General features: G+C 36.3%; 1 protein-coding gene across 2 annotated transcripts in view; it reads right to left on the minus strand.

Annotated features, from left to right (window-relative positions):
* CACNA2D1 (calcium channel, voltage-dependent, alpha 2/delta subunit 1) overlaps positions 1-14,921 on the minus strand; it is a 376,039-nt gene that overhangs the window by 11,939 nt on the left and 349,179 nt on the right. For both annotated transcript variants that reach the window (XM_014963770.1, XM_014963769.1), the window contains 12 exons: positions 14,710-14,794; positions 14,436-14,498; positions 13,326-13,429; positions 11,960-12,046; positions 11,516-11,583; positions 10,031-10,069; positions 8,724-8,795; positions 8,019-8,171; positions 7,877-7,929; positions 5,069-5,124; positions 4,799-4,928; positions 2,841-2,953 (listed from right to left, as the gene is read on the minus strand). In XM_014963770.1, the coding sequence (XP_014819256.1) occupies positions 2,841-2,953; positions 4,799-4,928; positions 5,069-5,124; positions 7,877-7,929; positions 8,019-8,171; positions 8,724-8,795; positions 10,031-10,069; positions 11,516-11,583; positions 11,960-12,046; positions 13,326-13,429; positions 14,436-14,498; positions 14,710-14,794 (1,023 nt within the window). The remainder of the gene's footprint in view (positions 1-2,840; positions 2,954-4,798; positions 4,929-5,068; positions 5,125-7,876; positions 7,930-8,018; positions 8,172-8,723; positions 8,796-10,030; positions 10,070-11,515; positions 11,584-11,959; positions 12,047-13,325; positions 13,430-14,435; positions 14,499-14,709; positions 14,795-14,921) is intronic.

Consider the following 14,921-nt stretch of genomic DNA (forward strand, 5'->3'; position numbering starts at 1 on the left):
CTTTAATCAAGAAAATAAACATCCTGCATGAGTTTGTAGAACCAGTACTTCCAGAACTGTAGACAAAATAGACACAAAAGTTGAGGTTTTTAAAGATCTTCTGCATTGCTTTTATTACCATTGCATAAATATTACAGAAAATCTTTGATAAAGTAGTAAATTTTAAATGGTGCTTATTGGTTATAGCATATGTTACCACTAAGTTATTCTGCTAAAATGAGATACACAGTGAAGTGAGAAGCCTGTTTGGAAAAGTAATGTTATATACGTGCTGAAAATTGCAATGAAGCCTATAAGAACTAAAGGTTTTATTATATGTACACCTATATTAACCCAAATATCACAGACAAGATCATCCCAGTGTAGGCTTTGATAGTAAATGACAGAATACATAATCAGATCTCATTAACAGTTCAGTGCTGAAGGAAGACAGAGAAAATGCTGTCCAAACTAACAGCAGAACAGCAAGATAGAAATGGGAGCAGTGACACGGTATTAATTAGCTAACTGTAAATGTGAGGTAATGTGTTAGCTTACATATCTGAAATCTGTAATTGCTGATATTTAAATGTAAATAATATACTTCACATTAGCCACAGGCTAACAAGGGACACAATTCATTGCAGTAATCTTGAAAAAGCAACTGCAAAACCATCTTCTATTGAAACCTGTTTATATTACCTTTCAGCATGTTAAGCTTTTTTGATTGCACTCTTGGAAGTACACACATTAAAGCTAAGCTAGACTGTTTTATAAAAATTGAGTGCCAAAACTTTATTTTTCTTAATAGCTCTGACTTATATCTGAAGCAATCCTACTAATGGCCAACTGTGGAGTATTACAGCAGCCTCAATGCAATCAGTGGAGATGCCCAATGGAAGAGAAAGCAAGAGGACAGAGAATTTAGTTCTATAGATCTACATCTGTCTTCATTCAGATATTATGAGTCTCACCTCCCCTCTCCTCTGCCGGGGCCCAGTTGAAAGGGAAGTCAAAACTTAGAATTATTCTAAAAGACCATGTGCACAAGCAAAGCTGTACCAGCCAGAAGGAAGCAGAGTCTAATAATAACCATGTGAATAGCACCCAAAGGTCATTCTGTCTGCTTGTGTGATGTTATGCTACATCTGCATTTCACAATGTACCTTAGTTATAGAAAAAAGAGAATAGCTTGGTCCTGCATAGTCAGAACAAAAATAAAATAGCCCTTTTAGTCAACCTAAGCCCACCCAGCTGCTCTGGCTGCCATTTGACATCATTTACTGCTTTCTAGAAGGTTTAGGCTCCGCAGGGAAATGCAATTGATGTGCCCATTTCCCATCAAATGTGCTTCATTTTCTATAGTGAGTGCTGTCTATAAATTCAGACAGTGGCAGCAGTTAATCAAACTGTCACGGACTGGAGCCAATTAGAATATTAGGCTGTGTTTACATAGTTCAACGATGACACAGATATTGCTTCCACCCCTATGTAACTTCCTTTTCAGCCCAAACGTAGGTGAAATTCCAGTTTTATTAGTGTGGCAATGAACACATCATTTGTGCCAAAGAAACACAGTCATTTTTACCACCGTCTGCTTTTCTTTCAGGAGTGGGAGAGGCTGTCTCAACTAACTTCCTGACATGGACAAAGGTATTACTAATTGTTTTCCGTATTCTGTCATAATAATCCAAAACATGATTTGATTTACCGTCTCTGGTATGCTATCCTCAAGCATATAGAGCAGAGAAAAATTGTGGTGCATTTCTCCTGGCCTAGAAAATGTATATGGTGGTTTTCTGTATTTCCGTTACCATCACCTACAGGTGTCTACTGGAGTGAACAGGTTAGGGGCATAGAGATTGGTATGAAGGTGGTTTTAAATTAGAACAACCTTTCACATAATTTTAATATTAATGCTTATGTTGCCAGTACTCTGCTTAGCAGGTATGTCATCTCTGTCTCCAGTCAGCTCTGAAGAAGTTCTATGCTAGCAGCTGGATAATCTCTAGCCTTTGATGGTTAAAGCAGTTTCCACAACAAGTAAGCAGTTCTCATTGGCACTGAGAACACACTAAAGTGCCTCCCTCACTTCACCTCAGTGTTGCAGGCATCAGGGCAGCATCCCAACTTTTTGTGATCAAACACTCTTATCTTGGTGTCATCCTCTTTCATTATTTCTCTAGACAGACATACCCTTATCTTTTCTAAAGGCTGAACAAACCCAGGACTCTCAGGCTCCCCTTGCCTCTCCTGTGCTCCAGATGCCAACTACCTTGGTGGTTTCCTTCACTGTACTTCCTCCAGTATGTCAATGTGGTACTGGGGAGCCCCAAACTGTACAAAGCACTCCAGATGTGGTCTCACCAGTGCTGAAGAGATGGGATGTATCAATTCTACCAACATGCTGAGTATATTTTTGCTAACATAGCCCAGGATGTGACTGGGCCTCTTTATGGAAGGCACAGTGCCAACTGATTTTCAACTTCTTGTCCATCATGATCCTCAAGTCATTTTCTGCAAAGCTGTTTCTAGTCACTCCACCCCCAGCCGGTCCAGCTGCATGTCATTATTCTGTCCTGGATCCAAGATATTGCATCTGCCTTTTGGAAACCTTGTTAAGTTCCTGTGAGCTCATTCCTGTTTAGGTCCTCACAAATATCAGCTTTGCTCTGTACCTCAGTGGCTGCTGCTTCAGATGATTTGTGATATCACCCACAAATACCTGCTACTTCAAGTACTCCGATGGCAACCACGCTACTAATATGTACATAAACAGGCCATTTTTTTCCAAATACATTCCCGTATATCATAGCCAAAAATCAATCCACACTACTAAATAACGTGGTTTTAAAGGATACCCGGCTTCTCCGCTTGCATCAGTGGCTTTGGGTCACAGGAGCGGCACAGCAGTTGGCTGTCACTAATAATGAATACTAGATTGGTGTTTGAAATCTTCTCTGCATGATAAAGTCTGGAAAAAAAGCCAAGAAAAACCTATGTTTAAATGAAGCAAGGAAATCCGTATTTGAGAAGGACACACAGTATTGGAATAAAAGTAATCCAACTTCACAAATTCAGTCCGTCTGCTACTGTTTATCTTTTCCATTAACAAACAGCAAGAAACATTTATAACAAATTTTGTAATCTTTTTGACATTTCCACGGTTCCCCCTTTCAACTAGACTTAGTAGTGGAAAAAATGGGAAAGAACATAAAATGACTTTAATTGAGTTAATAGCTAGCTCTGTATGGCTACAACAATAGCTGTACTGAGAAATAAAAAAATCAGTTCAGCCTCAATTCTTCCCCTATCAACACTGAGGAACCCCCCATTCACAAAAACAAACAAACAAAACCCCAACACATAAACCGGTCTGTAAGAAGGGAGAGAAAGAGGTTTAGGGTATGTATGCTGTGTATTGAACGTGTATTATTTGTATTTTTATGTACATATTATTCCACAAAAGGCCTCTAAGTCAGTCGGGACAACAGAGAAAAAAAAATCTTAATATTTATTAGTCATTAATAAAATATACTCTACCTGACAAAAGGAGGTAAATTCAGGACAATCTCACAGGTTAATTGCTTTTAGTGGATTCTAAATGCATTTTCATACATATATAACACGACAAGCAAGTCTTTTCATAGAGGTGGTTACCATTCTATATAAGCAGAGTTTTATTACCTAAGTGTGAACTGATCAGATTATTTCTGAAATTTCACAGATGAACAGTTCATACCACTGACTGGGTACAATAAGAGGACAAAATATCTGTTAATTAAATACCTGGTGTTGTGATTACATATCTGGTTGTTTTAACCAGCATAAATTGTCCCTTCATACTCATTCCCAGACTGTGGCAATATTTTTGCAATATTAGCATAATAATTTCTGCAGTCTTTCAGTAAACTGAACTAAAGAACTCTTCTCAAAACTCTCCAGATTAAAAACCCCCACAACCAAAAAACCCACCTTACGAGTTTCTGCACAACCAGGTCCCACACAAACACATACAAGCAACATGGGGAAGAAGTATGGAAGTGGGAAAAAATGTCTGGATGTTTTGGCTGTATTCACCATTCCCCAATGTTCTCTGTCTTTCTTTCCTGGCTTGAAATACTGTCTTCAAGGAGTTTGAAATCTGACTGTTAATTCTAATTTCTAAGACATTTTCAGAAATTCCTAATGTATGGAAACTTTCAACCCAGCATGTTTTTGTATGAAATACAAAATTAGGTCCAAGTTGCTATGTTGCTGAAGTATCTGGTTTTTTTTAACGTAAACATAATCTTGAACAGGCACATGGCACCTGAAGAGTAATTCTTTTAATCACAAAACAAAACAGCATGGTTTTCTTAATAACACCCACAGCTCTTAAACCATGAGCACTGTTGACTGGAAGGTAAGTTTGAAGACAAATTGCATAATCTCTTGGCCATCAAAAATTCTAATACATAACCAGAGTAAAGAAAATAATATTCTTTTGAGTACTGCAGAATGCCTTTAAATTCACATAATAAATTAAAAGAAAATAAATTGTAGCAGAGATAGAAATACAGTTTTAATGTAGTAAATACAGACTAAAACAAAAAAATGACTAAAATATTTCTATAATTCTTCAGTTATTACAATTAATTCATTCAAAACAAAGAAAATGCAATTTGTCATTTTACTGCCTCTATACTTCCTTGTCTTCCTTATGTAAGTTTGTTGTAATTAATCCAAAATATATTTTTTTGTTCTTATAATACTGTCATTATCTTTTGTAAAATAAACAAATATCCAAAATTTATTATTTATACTGAAAAAAATTTACCTGGAGCAGTTTATACAGTCTACAATCCCACTAAAAGATTTATCATCATTTTCAAAGAAATACTGAGTTTGCTCAGTGATACAGCTTGTTTTAGGCAAGGCAGCACCGAAATCATCATCTTCCATATCGGCTGACAGAAAGAAGAAAATATATAAATAAATGACATTTTTAAGTCACAGATGCAATGGGGAGATCCAAATATGGCCCCCAACCTAGATTCTTACCTTCTACTTCACTCAAAGTTGACTCTTTAACTTTCTCTGGACTTACCTGCCTCAAGGAAACGTGGAAAAGTCAAGCTCAAAAACAGCTGCTGTAAGATAGACCTGAACATAGAAAGACAATATACATTTGTTAAAGGCTTTTTGTCATCTTTGTGTTTTACTGGGACCTTAAAAACTACTCAAATAAGAGTAATTAACAACAGAATCATCACAGCTCATTACTCTTTTGCCAGTTATTAAAACTGTGTTTCTTTAAACATTAGTTTGACTCTGGTTTTCTTTCCACACTAATCTTTTATTCTACTGTTGAGATTTGTGATCATTTGTGCTCATAACTCACATAATGGAAATGTTATCATGCCATCCATGTCCTCCTTTTATACCTCTGCGGGAGGTGGAAGAGGCATATTTGCTTCCCTCTAACACTTAAACTAACCAGAACTCCTTTTGAACACACTCAGGAAAAATGCTCCTGAATTAGATACTTTATACTGATTAAGGCTCATTAAAATGCTGAGAAGGAGACGAACACTGGAATATCACAAGTATATTATAAAAATCATTACTGTAGCAGTTGACTTTTAAAACCATCTCTATTCCTGCTCTTGAAATATAGAATATATTTTCATCCTAGATGCTGCAGAACACAGGCTTAAAAAGCTCCATTTATTTCAAATTGTTTTTCTTTGCTCATGATCATATTTTTCCCATTTTATTTACTTGAAGCAAGTACCGGCTTGCCACATAAACGTCTCTCTTCTTCTCTACCAACCTGTCAAAACAGGAATCACAATTTAGGTTCCTTGACTCCTTGCTTATGCTTAAACCTTCTTAAGTTGTAGTTTCCTGTCATAATGTTTTAGGTTTGCTTCTGCCTACAAATATGAGCTGATCTCTCCTCATCTCATCCTGCACTAACGCTTGCTCTGCAGACAGAATGGACTGTATAACTTCATTCCATCTCCAAGATTTTTTCCCTTTCTCCTTATCCAGTGTGATCCATGTGCAAAGAAACTGAATCATCTTTGCAGTGGAGGTACTGCCTCAAGGAGCTCTGGGTTCGCATCCACAACTTTGTGTAGTCAGTGATCAGAGAGACAGTGCGCCAATTGTCGGGGATGAGAAGAGACATGATGCCATTCAACAGTGATGCAATTTTCTGCCAGAAAATAGTAATCCTTCAGGAGGATTCAACAGAATTTACAGGGAATTAAGTGAAAAAGGCATCCTGGGAAAACTGTAAAATTTTCTGAGTTAAAATAGCATGAAGGAGAAATGATATCTATTCTCTTAACTAAATGCGGATGTGTCCCATATGAATTTTGAAAATTATCACTCACACCTTTATTCCACATTGTTGCCTGAAATACTATAGTTTTCTTTAATAACCTGGCTTCTCTTATTTCTCTGCATTTGCTTTTGCCAGGTGTCTCACTGAATCCATTTTTGGTCAGCCCTTTTCACTCTGCTTGCTAATGGCCTTCTCTGCCTGCTTCTGACCTAGATTCCATTAAAAACATGTCCATAGAAAGGACTTTCATGTGGTGCTTTTAAGTTAAACATCACACAAAATAAACCTCAGGTCTAAATTGAGTCCAGACCACTGATTCTGATTTGAACACTGATAAACTAAAGTTTCTCTGCTTGAGAAGGGCTCAAGTTTCTCTTCTGGATTATTGCCCATCTCTAGTTTTTGAGGCTTGCTGTTATCCAAGAAAACTGAGAATTTTGCTGTCGCTGTTAACAAAATGTAACCAACAATAAAAACCAACATACAATCTTCATAGTGTTATCCGTGAGAAAATTGTTATATGTTTGTTCAGCTGCTATATATTTCAACTCTTAGATTCATAAAGTAGGTAATTTATTCCAGCTTGATAATTATTATATAAAACAAACATCATGAAACTTTAGAAAAAGGAAAAGACAGTCTCCAAGGGTGCAATTCACACCAGTGCAAAAGTATCACATCAGTCTCAATTACTGATCCCAACTTGGTGTTGGTAGGGGTGTCTATCTACATGGTTCTGAAATAGGTAAAATTAATTCAGTGGCTATTGTTAATAATGCACAAACCAAAGTAAAAAGAAAGAAAAAAGCTCCTAAATGGATCTTTAGTTTCAAACTGTATCCATTATAGTGACTGTAAAAGAGAAACCTAATTACTGGTGTAATTCTGCCTCTCTCAATATTGATCTCAAAACTCCACAACAGCCTGAATATAGCAACTTTTCCCTTTCAGGTAGAAAATGTTAGGACAAAAGACTATAGAATTATACAAAATGTTTTATGTGTATTTGCTTCCTTTAAATAGTTCCGTAGTGCTTTTTCATTTCAAAGAACTCACGAATAATTATCATGAAAACCTTTAACTGAACTATGCCATTGGATAACATATTGGTTATCCTGCAGTGTGAAGCCAGACTTTACATTTTGTAAATAGAGAAGATTAATCTGTTTCTGTAAGAGGATTCACGGAAAAGCAAACGCTGATTTTCTTAAGACTTCTTGCTAGAAAAACGGAAAGGATATTCTGAAGTAGAGAACGAAGTGATCAATAATTCTAAATGTAATAACCTCATCTGAACCTTCACACCTGCCAACTGGACTTAGACCATTAATCTAACTCTGCTTTCTGAAGCTGATTTGTAGAGTCAGAACACACAATCATCAAAACTGGCAAGAAGAGTTATGGATTCAACTGTTGACAGAACATTGAATTTTCCAAGAAGTTTGGAGATATAGCTAAGCATTTTCACCATGAGAAACTGCAGAAATGAAGGGTTCAGACTAATTTCAACCTACTGAATAATTCTAGTTTGGACATACAGATTTCTGACACATTTGCACTTACCAGGCAGCTGCCGAAGCCCACCATCCTAGATGCAAAATATCTGTTATCGTAGGCTGGGAAAAAGGAAGAGAGATTCTGTTATTTGTATAAACACCCGCATACTTTTAAGGAAATGTTAGTCACCTCAAAAGGGGATACTGACCACATAAGCAGAACGAAGTCCAGCTCCTTGCTTTGGTTCTTCTTCAGGATCGCAGACCGATTGATAGTCGTACGACTTGTTAAAGGCATACAGGGACATGTTAATCAGGTTTCGCATCAGGCCAGGATCAATTTCACCAAAGAATCTTCCAATCTGATGAGGGGAAATATATGGAGATAAGTTAAAGTATTTCCAAGTTATTTTTCTTGTTAATAAGTGAACAGTTCTGATTTTTGCCACCCCCCTCCCCCCAATATTTTTTCCTCTACACAACTCATCCAGTTATGCTGCATATTTATTTCTTTCTTTGACTATTTCTCTCCCTAAATCTTGGTTGGAGAATTCCAGTTAGACAGTAATTGTTAATTGAACTATCAATGAGAGTACCCTGCTTGGGTAAGAACAAGAGGAATATGAGAAAGAAGGTGTGTGTATGCCATACTACTTGCCCTTACCATCATAAGTCCATGGGTAGCCTACCAGCCTGAACGCAGGGCAGAAAGGATGCAACTTGGTAGAAGTATGGCAACTTGAACCATAAATAAGACTGAGAAAAAAGACTAATAACTGTAATTTCTGATAAATCAAAACTTTTGTGATTTGAAAATGTTATTCTTAGGGTAAGTTGAGAGGGAAATGCTACTTTTTTCTCTTAAAAAATTCTTCTTATTTTATTTCCTGTTCTGTCCCTAAAAATATACATACCTGTGGTGTATATTCATCCCGGTTTGACATCAAAAGAAATCCTCCATCGTCAAGGATAACACAGTCCACATGCTATTATAAAAAAGTGAAATATATTTTGTAGAAAAGATTCATCAAGAGAACACTCTGTAAGAAACTATTTTTTATCCAACACTTAAAAAGTATCTTCAAATCTGTGTGGCTCAGGCTAAATCACAACCCCATAGCCAAGGGCCAATATTAAGCTATAATAAGTAGCATTATCAGTATTATAAAAGTTTGTTCAGATCAAAGGCTTATTTGTGGCTTAATTTCATAAAAGTTGTTTTGTAAATTCTTATTTGCTCAATACTTTGTTAGTTCTGAGTGCTATATCCTTATTAAATCTGATTATAATTGAATCTCAGCTCATAATAAGGGACTATGTGCTTCAGCCATGCTTAAAGTCCTTTTCCATTTGCAGCTTTTAATGGTAAGAGACCTAAGGGCAGACTCTCAGCTTGTTGGTCGTGCTTATTTTCACTTGCCAAGGGCTGTAGTGGGTTTCTTCCAGGTGTCAGGTGCAGGGCTGGGAAGCCCACTGGTTCCCTATGCTTTGCACTTTGTAAAAGATCCCGGCAGTCAGAGATTGGAGAGATAGCAGCAAAGGCAAATAGATAACCTCCCAGAGTACCCTTTTTTGCTGTAACTCCTGCATTTAATGATCTTCACACTCCACAAAATAATTCATGGAAGACCTGAGCAGAGAAAGCTTTTAAGCATGTGGCAGAATCTGATACTGTGTTTGCCCCTGAAACTCTGCTCTTCTGAGTGCACAGGATCCCCAAATCCTGAATGGGCTGGGAACAGAGCACAGGAGGATGACTAATGACTGCACATCACAGTGTTTTTCAGTTTGCATTTATCCTTCTCTAGGGTGTATTTCTTCCAGTGTTCTTTTTCTCAGTTTTGGTTGTTGGTTTTTGTTTGGTTTTTTTTTATGGTTCCCTTTCTTCAGGATTTGCCTCTTGTTCTGAAAGTTACCATTACGTTCTTCTCACGTTTTCCTTCACATCATTCTCTACTGCTCTTATTAGTTTGTTTTTTTCTTCACTCTAGTTCTCATAACTTCATTGCAAAGATTCTTGCAACAACTCCTTCACCTGACTTTTATACCCCTTTTCCACCTAATCTTGATCTCTTTCCCAAGACACAAATGACTAAGTCCTGTTTCCTGTAAAATTATCCCTCAAATAATAATGATAGAGAAGTTGTCTGAGACAAATCTAGAGAAAATGAGGGAATTTTTGATAATCTGCCACATATTCATAAAGGTAACATATTCTTACCATACTGTTTCTCTCACAGCCACAGATTTCACTGTTGCACTGTAAAACAGAGGTACAGTAATCATCACAAAAATGTTTCAAAAGAAGTAATATTTCACAGTGATATTAATCAATCAAGACAAAAACAAGTGATTTGAATTTTGAGTGTGTGTCATTTAGCACAAATATCTCTGCAAACAACCTGTATTCAGTAATTATTAACAGCATAAGCATAAGTCTTTGATACATCTCCTTTTTTTAAGAATGCTCATGAATTAGAGACAAATAGTTTGGGGGGCTTCTCAGGATGCCAGTGTTGTGGGTATAAAGTAAAAGAGAAAGAAAACGTGCATTTCCATATGTTTGGGGTATGGAAAGAAAACCCAGAAAACATAGAATCACAGGATCATAAAATGGTTAGAGTCAGAAGGGACCTTAAAGATGATCAAGTTCCAACCCCCCTGCCGTGGGCAGGGACACCTCCCACTAGACCAGGCTGCTCAAAGCTCCATCCAGCCTGGTCCAAGTATCTGTTTTAACCATGAAAGCATCACCATTCTCATAGCATGGGAATCCCATGTGATAAAGGAAGCCAAGCACCTCCAGTTAGCTTGTATGGCTTTGATTACTAATATATTTTCTCTTTTTCTAGCAATATGTGTATACATAGAGACATAACTGTCTCCTTGCGTTGTGTCCTGAATAAAGAGACTACTCGAAAATGCTGCTCAAAATAATTCTGAGATTCTCCTTTTTTTTTCTCCAGATCTGTATTTTTGACCTAAACTGTTCTGACATTTAGGCAATGCATTTGCCTACCCACTGAGCCCTAATTCCTATAATGGCCAGACACTATTATCGATTCCCTTAATATACAACCAACCAAGCAACGTTGCCTCATCCAGTTGTTCCATAATTTTCTTAATTTGTGCTTCTGTCACATTTTCCTCAGATTTTTCTTCAATTTGGCCTTTTCTCCTTCCTATTTACACCTAAGTATTAGAAGTAAGGAATGAAAGGCTTAAGCAGTTCATTAAGTTCTGCTAAAATGCTGTGATGTTGGTTTGCCATATAACTCCTTACTGTTCACTGTTCATGCATGCTCCATATTAAATAAAAATAGATTCACTTTTTAATGTTGTTGGGGTTTTGTTTGGTTTGTTTGGGGGCTTTTTTGGAGTTTTTTTGGTTTGTTTTTTTTTAAACCAATTCTTTTGCAGATTTTATTCACTGCTACAACACAATCTTAGTAGGGAGCTTACTGGCTGGAATATGTCATTTTTCTTTGTCTTTATCCATGTTCTATAATTATGAAAGCAAGACACGTACAAAATACAGCCTGTTTCAACATAGATTTATTTTGTGTATTTGGATGATTTAAATACCACAACTACTTGGCAACTACACATCAGTGTGACTCTGGCACAAAGAGCTATTAGACCTATTTGCATCTGAAGCTTTGAGAAATGCAAATAAAGTTCAAAAAAGACTTGGTCAATTGCTTACCAGGCTCTTGATTGTGGTTTTTGTGAAATTTTCCATCCAGCTGTTTACGTCAATTTTTATTCCAACAACTAACAAGAAATACATGAAAGTCTTTTTTAGTAAAATGAAAAAATAAAAAAAAAGGTAACTGTAGAATCCTTAAAAAAAAACGAAAAGGAAAAATTATAATAACATCTAAATTATTAAAGTAGAAAAGGATAAAATATGAGTTTCTCTCAGTTGTCTGACCACCAACATCCTTCATGAGACTAATAAATTAAGCACTCTTACTCAAACACAGCCAGATCTTTCGCTTGATTTCCACCAGCAAGATTAAAAGACTCTCAGAGAAAAGAATGTTATATAAAGTGATGTTCCTTTGAAATCTCAATTAAATTTCAATTGACTGTTGAGCAACAACTAAATAATTAATGTATTTAGAGCTTCAGCACCACTCTGTCTTACCTGCTGGTTTCAGAAGCTTCCCATTAATTGTTATTTCCACAGCCTTGCTTACCATAACACCTGTTTCATAGCTGTTGGCACCACTTTCTGAGAGTATAGAAGGAAAAAAAAATAAAATATTAGGGTGATATAAAAGCCTCTTCCCCTGAAACTGAAATTAATGATTACTGAAATACTCAGAATAATTGGAAAAATATTCTTTTTCATAAGCAATGACCCAGCTGCACTATGCATTCATCACCTGTAAGAGTTCAGATCACCAACACCTGGATGACTAAGATAAATACTTTTGTTTACTTCTCTTCATTCACTTTTTGCACACAGTTTCACCGCTTCATAAAGTTACCATAGCCTTTTTTTTTTTTTTTCTTTTTCTGCAAGCAGATCCATGGATAGCTTTACACATGTGAGCAGCTCTGTTAAAAACAGGATTGGAGCCAAAGATTTTATCCTGCTGTCGTCTGTGTATTTTTCAATGCAGGGTATACTGACACCGCTCACTAACCAACAATTACTCCTCTGATGGACTTCAGCCTCTTTTAAACACTGCTTAGTATGAAAAAGCAAGTTAGAAGTGGATTCCCTGGAGCTCTTTGAGGAACAACAAAGGCTTCAGGGAATTTAGGTAATTACCATGTTAATATTTTATTGAGAAAAGATGCAATAAATAAGTATGCAATAACAGCAGTAAAAGATTCCATATGTTTAAGAGAGGAGTATGTCATTTGTGGTAGCATCTGCTTTTAGACGAGCTTGGCAAGGTTAATGCTGCTCACATCAGTAATGAGCACTTACTATTGTGCATATATAGGTTTTAAATATCACAGTACCTCAGACAAACTGGTTTTGGTGAATAACAGCAATTTGAAATAGAACTCAAAAGCAAACTTTAAATTAATCAGCACTGCAGTGGATGGAGTTGGGGACTCTGGACTGCTAATACCTGCTCCCCCAAGTTAGATTTGGTGCTGAGGAAGTATCCAGAACTCAGCTCAAATAAGGCTTTTTTAGGTAGTGTTATTGTTCCCAAGTGCAATTTTCTTTCACTTGCTTTTAAACTAATTCCGTCAAAGCATCTCTGTAAAACAGTGTAATAATAAATGAACACAAGTACTCTGCAGGTTTTCAGCTTTGTTAATTCTGAGCACGCAGAGCCATCAGAATTGACGACAAATTATGATGTCCCTTGTTTGGTGTCCTTGTCGCTACCTTTTCCTTAATAATGAATGAAGTCCCAAGATTTTTTTCTTTATGAAGTGTTCCACTTGCATCCTTTGTCAGTGACCTCAACTGGTATGGGACACTTTCACAGGTAAACCTATATTGGACTCATTAGCTTTGACATTTCAAAACAGTGATGACTTACTGTTGTAGTACGGAGCTGTGAAAATATAGTTGTCATTATCTAAACTCCTTTTATAGAAGCTGACTTCATAAGTTTCAGCATTTTCCAACCAATCTTCTCCTGCCCTAATCACAAAAAAGAAGTGATTGAAAAAAAGACAGTTAGCATCTCATTAAAGCTGAGCTGCGGGCGGTGGCGGGAGGGGAGGGGAAGAGATGTTTCACAATTGGAAATAATGTGAGATTCATTTATATCATCCTCAGACTTTGTCATCTTTCACTGGAAAACTGCCAGGTGTAGTTTTGTTTTGTTTTGTTTTTTTAAAGTGGAAAAAAAAAAAGAAAACTACTCTTGGAACAACATGGATCTTGTCTCATTGTTTTTAGATATATTGAGACAAATATAACTGCAACACTATTTGCAAAAATATATAAGCAAACTTTTATAACACATGTTGTCTCTCGAGTAATCATCCCAAAAAGATTTTACATCATTAAGATCAAAACAGAAAAGAAACTGATTTTTGGAGTAAAATTCATTGTCATTTTCCCACTTTGAGGAAACAAGATAACCGAAGAAAAGAGATAAATTTGCCATTTACCAGTATTTCCATACTGGTGCCATCAGTGTTTCTAGTCACTGATGGGATCGTCTAATTTATTATACAACCACTTTCACATTCCCCTTTGCCCTTTGGTATTGATACATTTTTTCTCTCTTGAAGTCCTTGGACCATTTGGTCTGCTCTTATTAGTTTAAAAATAAATAAATAATCACCTACTGCTTGACAGTGTTTGCAGCCTGCCAGGCTGCCAAACGAGTGAGTGTTTAGGAGTAACTAGGGATTAGCACAGCCCCACTACTACCACAAGGGCACTGCTTTTACTGCTACTCTACACTGATTAGAAACTTGGATTACAAGGCCCAGCTATGCAAATCATGATGCAGATCAGTTTCAAGCAATGACACAGGTAAAATCAAAATAAAATAAGACATGCAATTCATTTCTTAATTATCAGTACAGATTAGACTTTAGGAGAAGTTGGTTTTCATTCAATAAATCCACTATCTAACATTTTACCCTTTCAGGTTCAAAATTATGATGTTATACAATTTTATAATAACTGTTACCTTTTTGGGAACACTCTAGTAATTCCACCATCTGTAACAACAAATTGTGCAACAACTCCATCACTGTAACAGAAATAAGATTTAAAATGAAAACCGACGGAAATTCTCACAAGTTCCTATGTCAAAGGTTGCCACTTAAATGCATAACTATGAATTAAATATCTGCCCTGTGAAAACATTACCTGTATATTTGTATATACACACATGTATGTTATCATGTTATCAAACTTTGAAACGTATCCAAAAAATTACAGTCAATAAAAGGAATACTTACAGAGACAGCTTACTCCAGTAATTTTGGGCAAGTTCATTTGTAAATCCTGCATCCAGCAAAACTCTAATGACCATATCAGTATTACCTATCAAAAGAATTAAGACACTTATCTGAAACCAGATGACATGGAGTTTCATTAAATGGCTATATGAAATTCTGAGTTGTTAAGATACTACAACCACAAAAATGGGCAATTTCTATTAGACGTACTG

The sequence above is a fragment of the Calidris pugnax genome, unplaced genomic scaffold (genome assembly GCF_001431845.1).
Source record: "Calidris pugnax isolate Ruff unplaced genomic scaffold, ASM143184v1 scaffold44, whole genome shotgun sequence".
Taxonomy (NCBI): domain Eukaryota; kingdom Metazoa; phylum Chordata; class Aves; order Charadriiformes; family Scolopacidae; genus Calidris; species Calidris pugnax.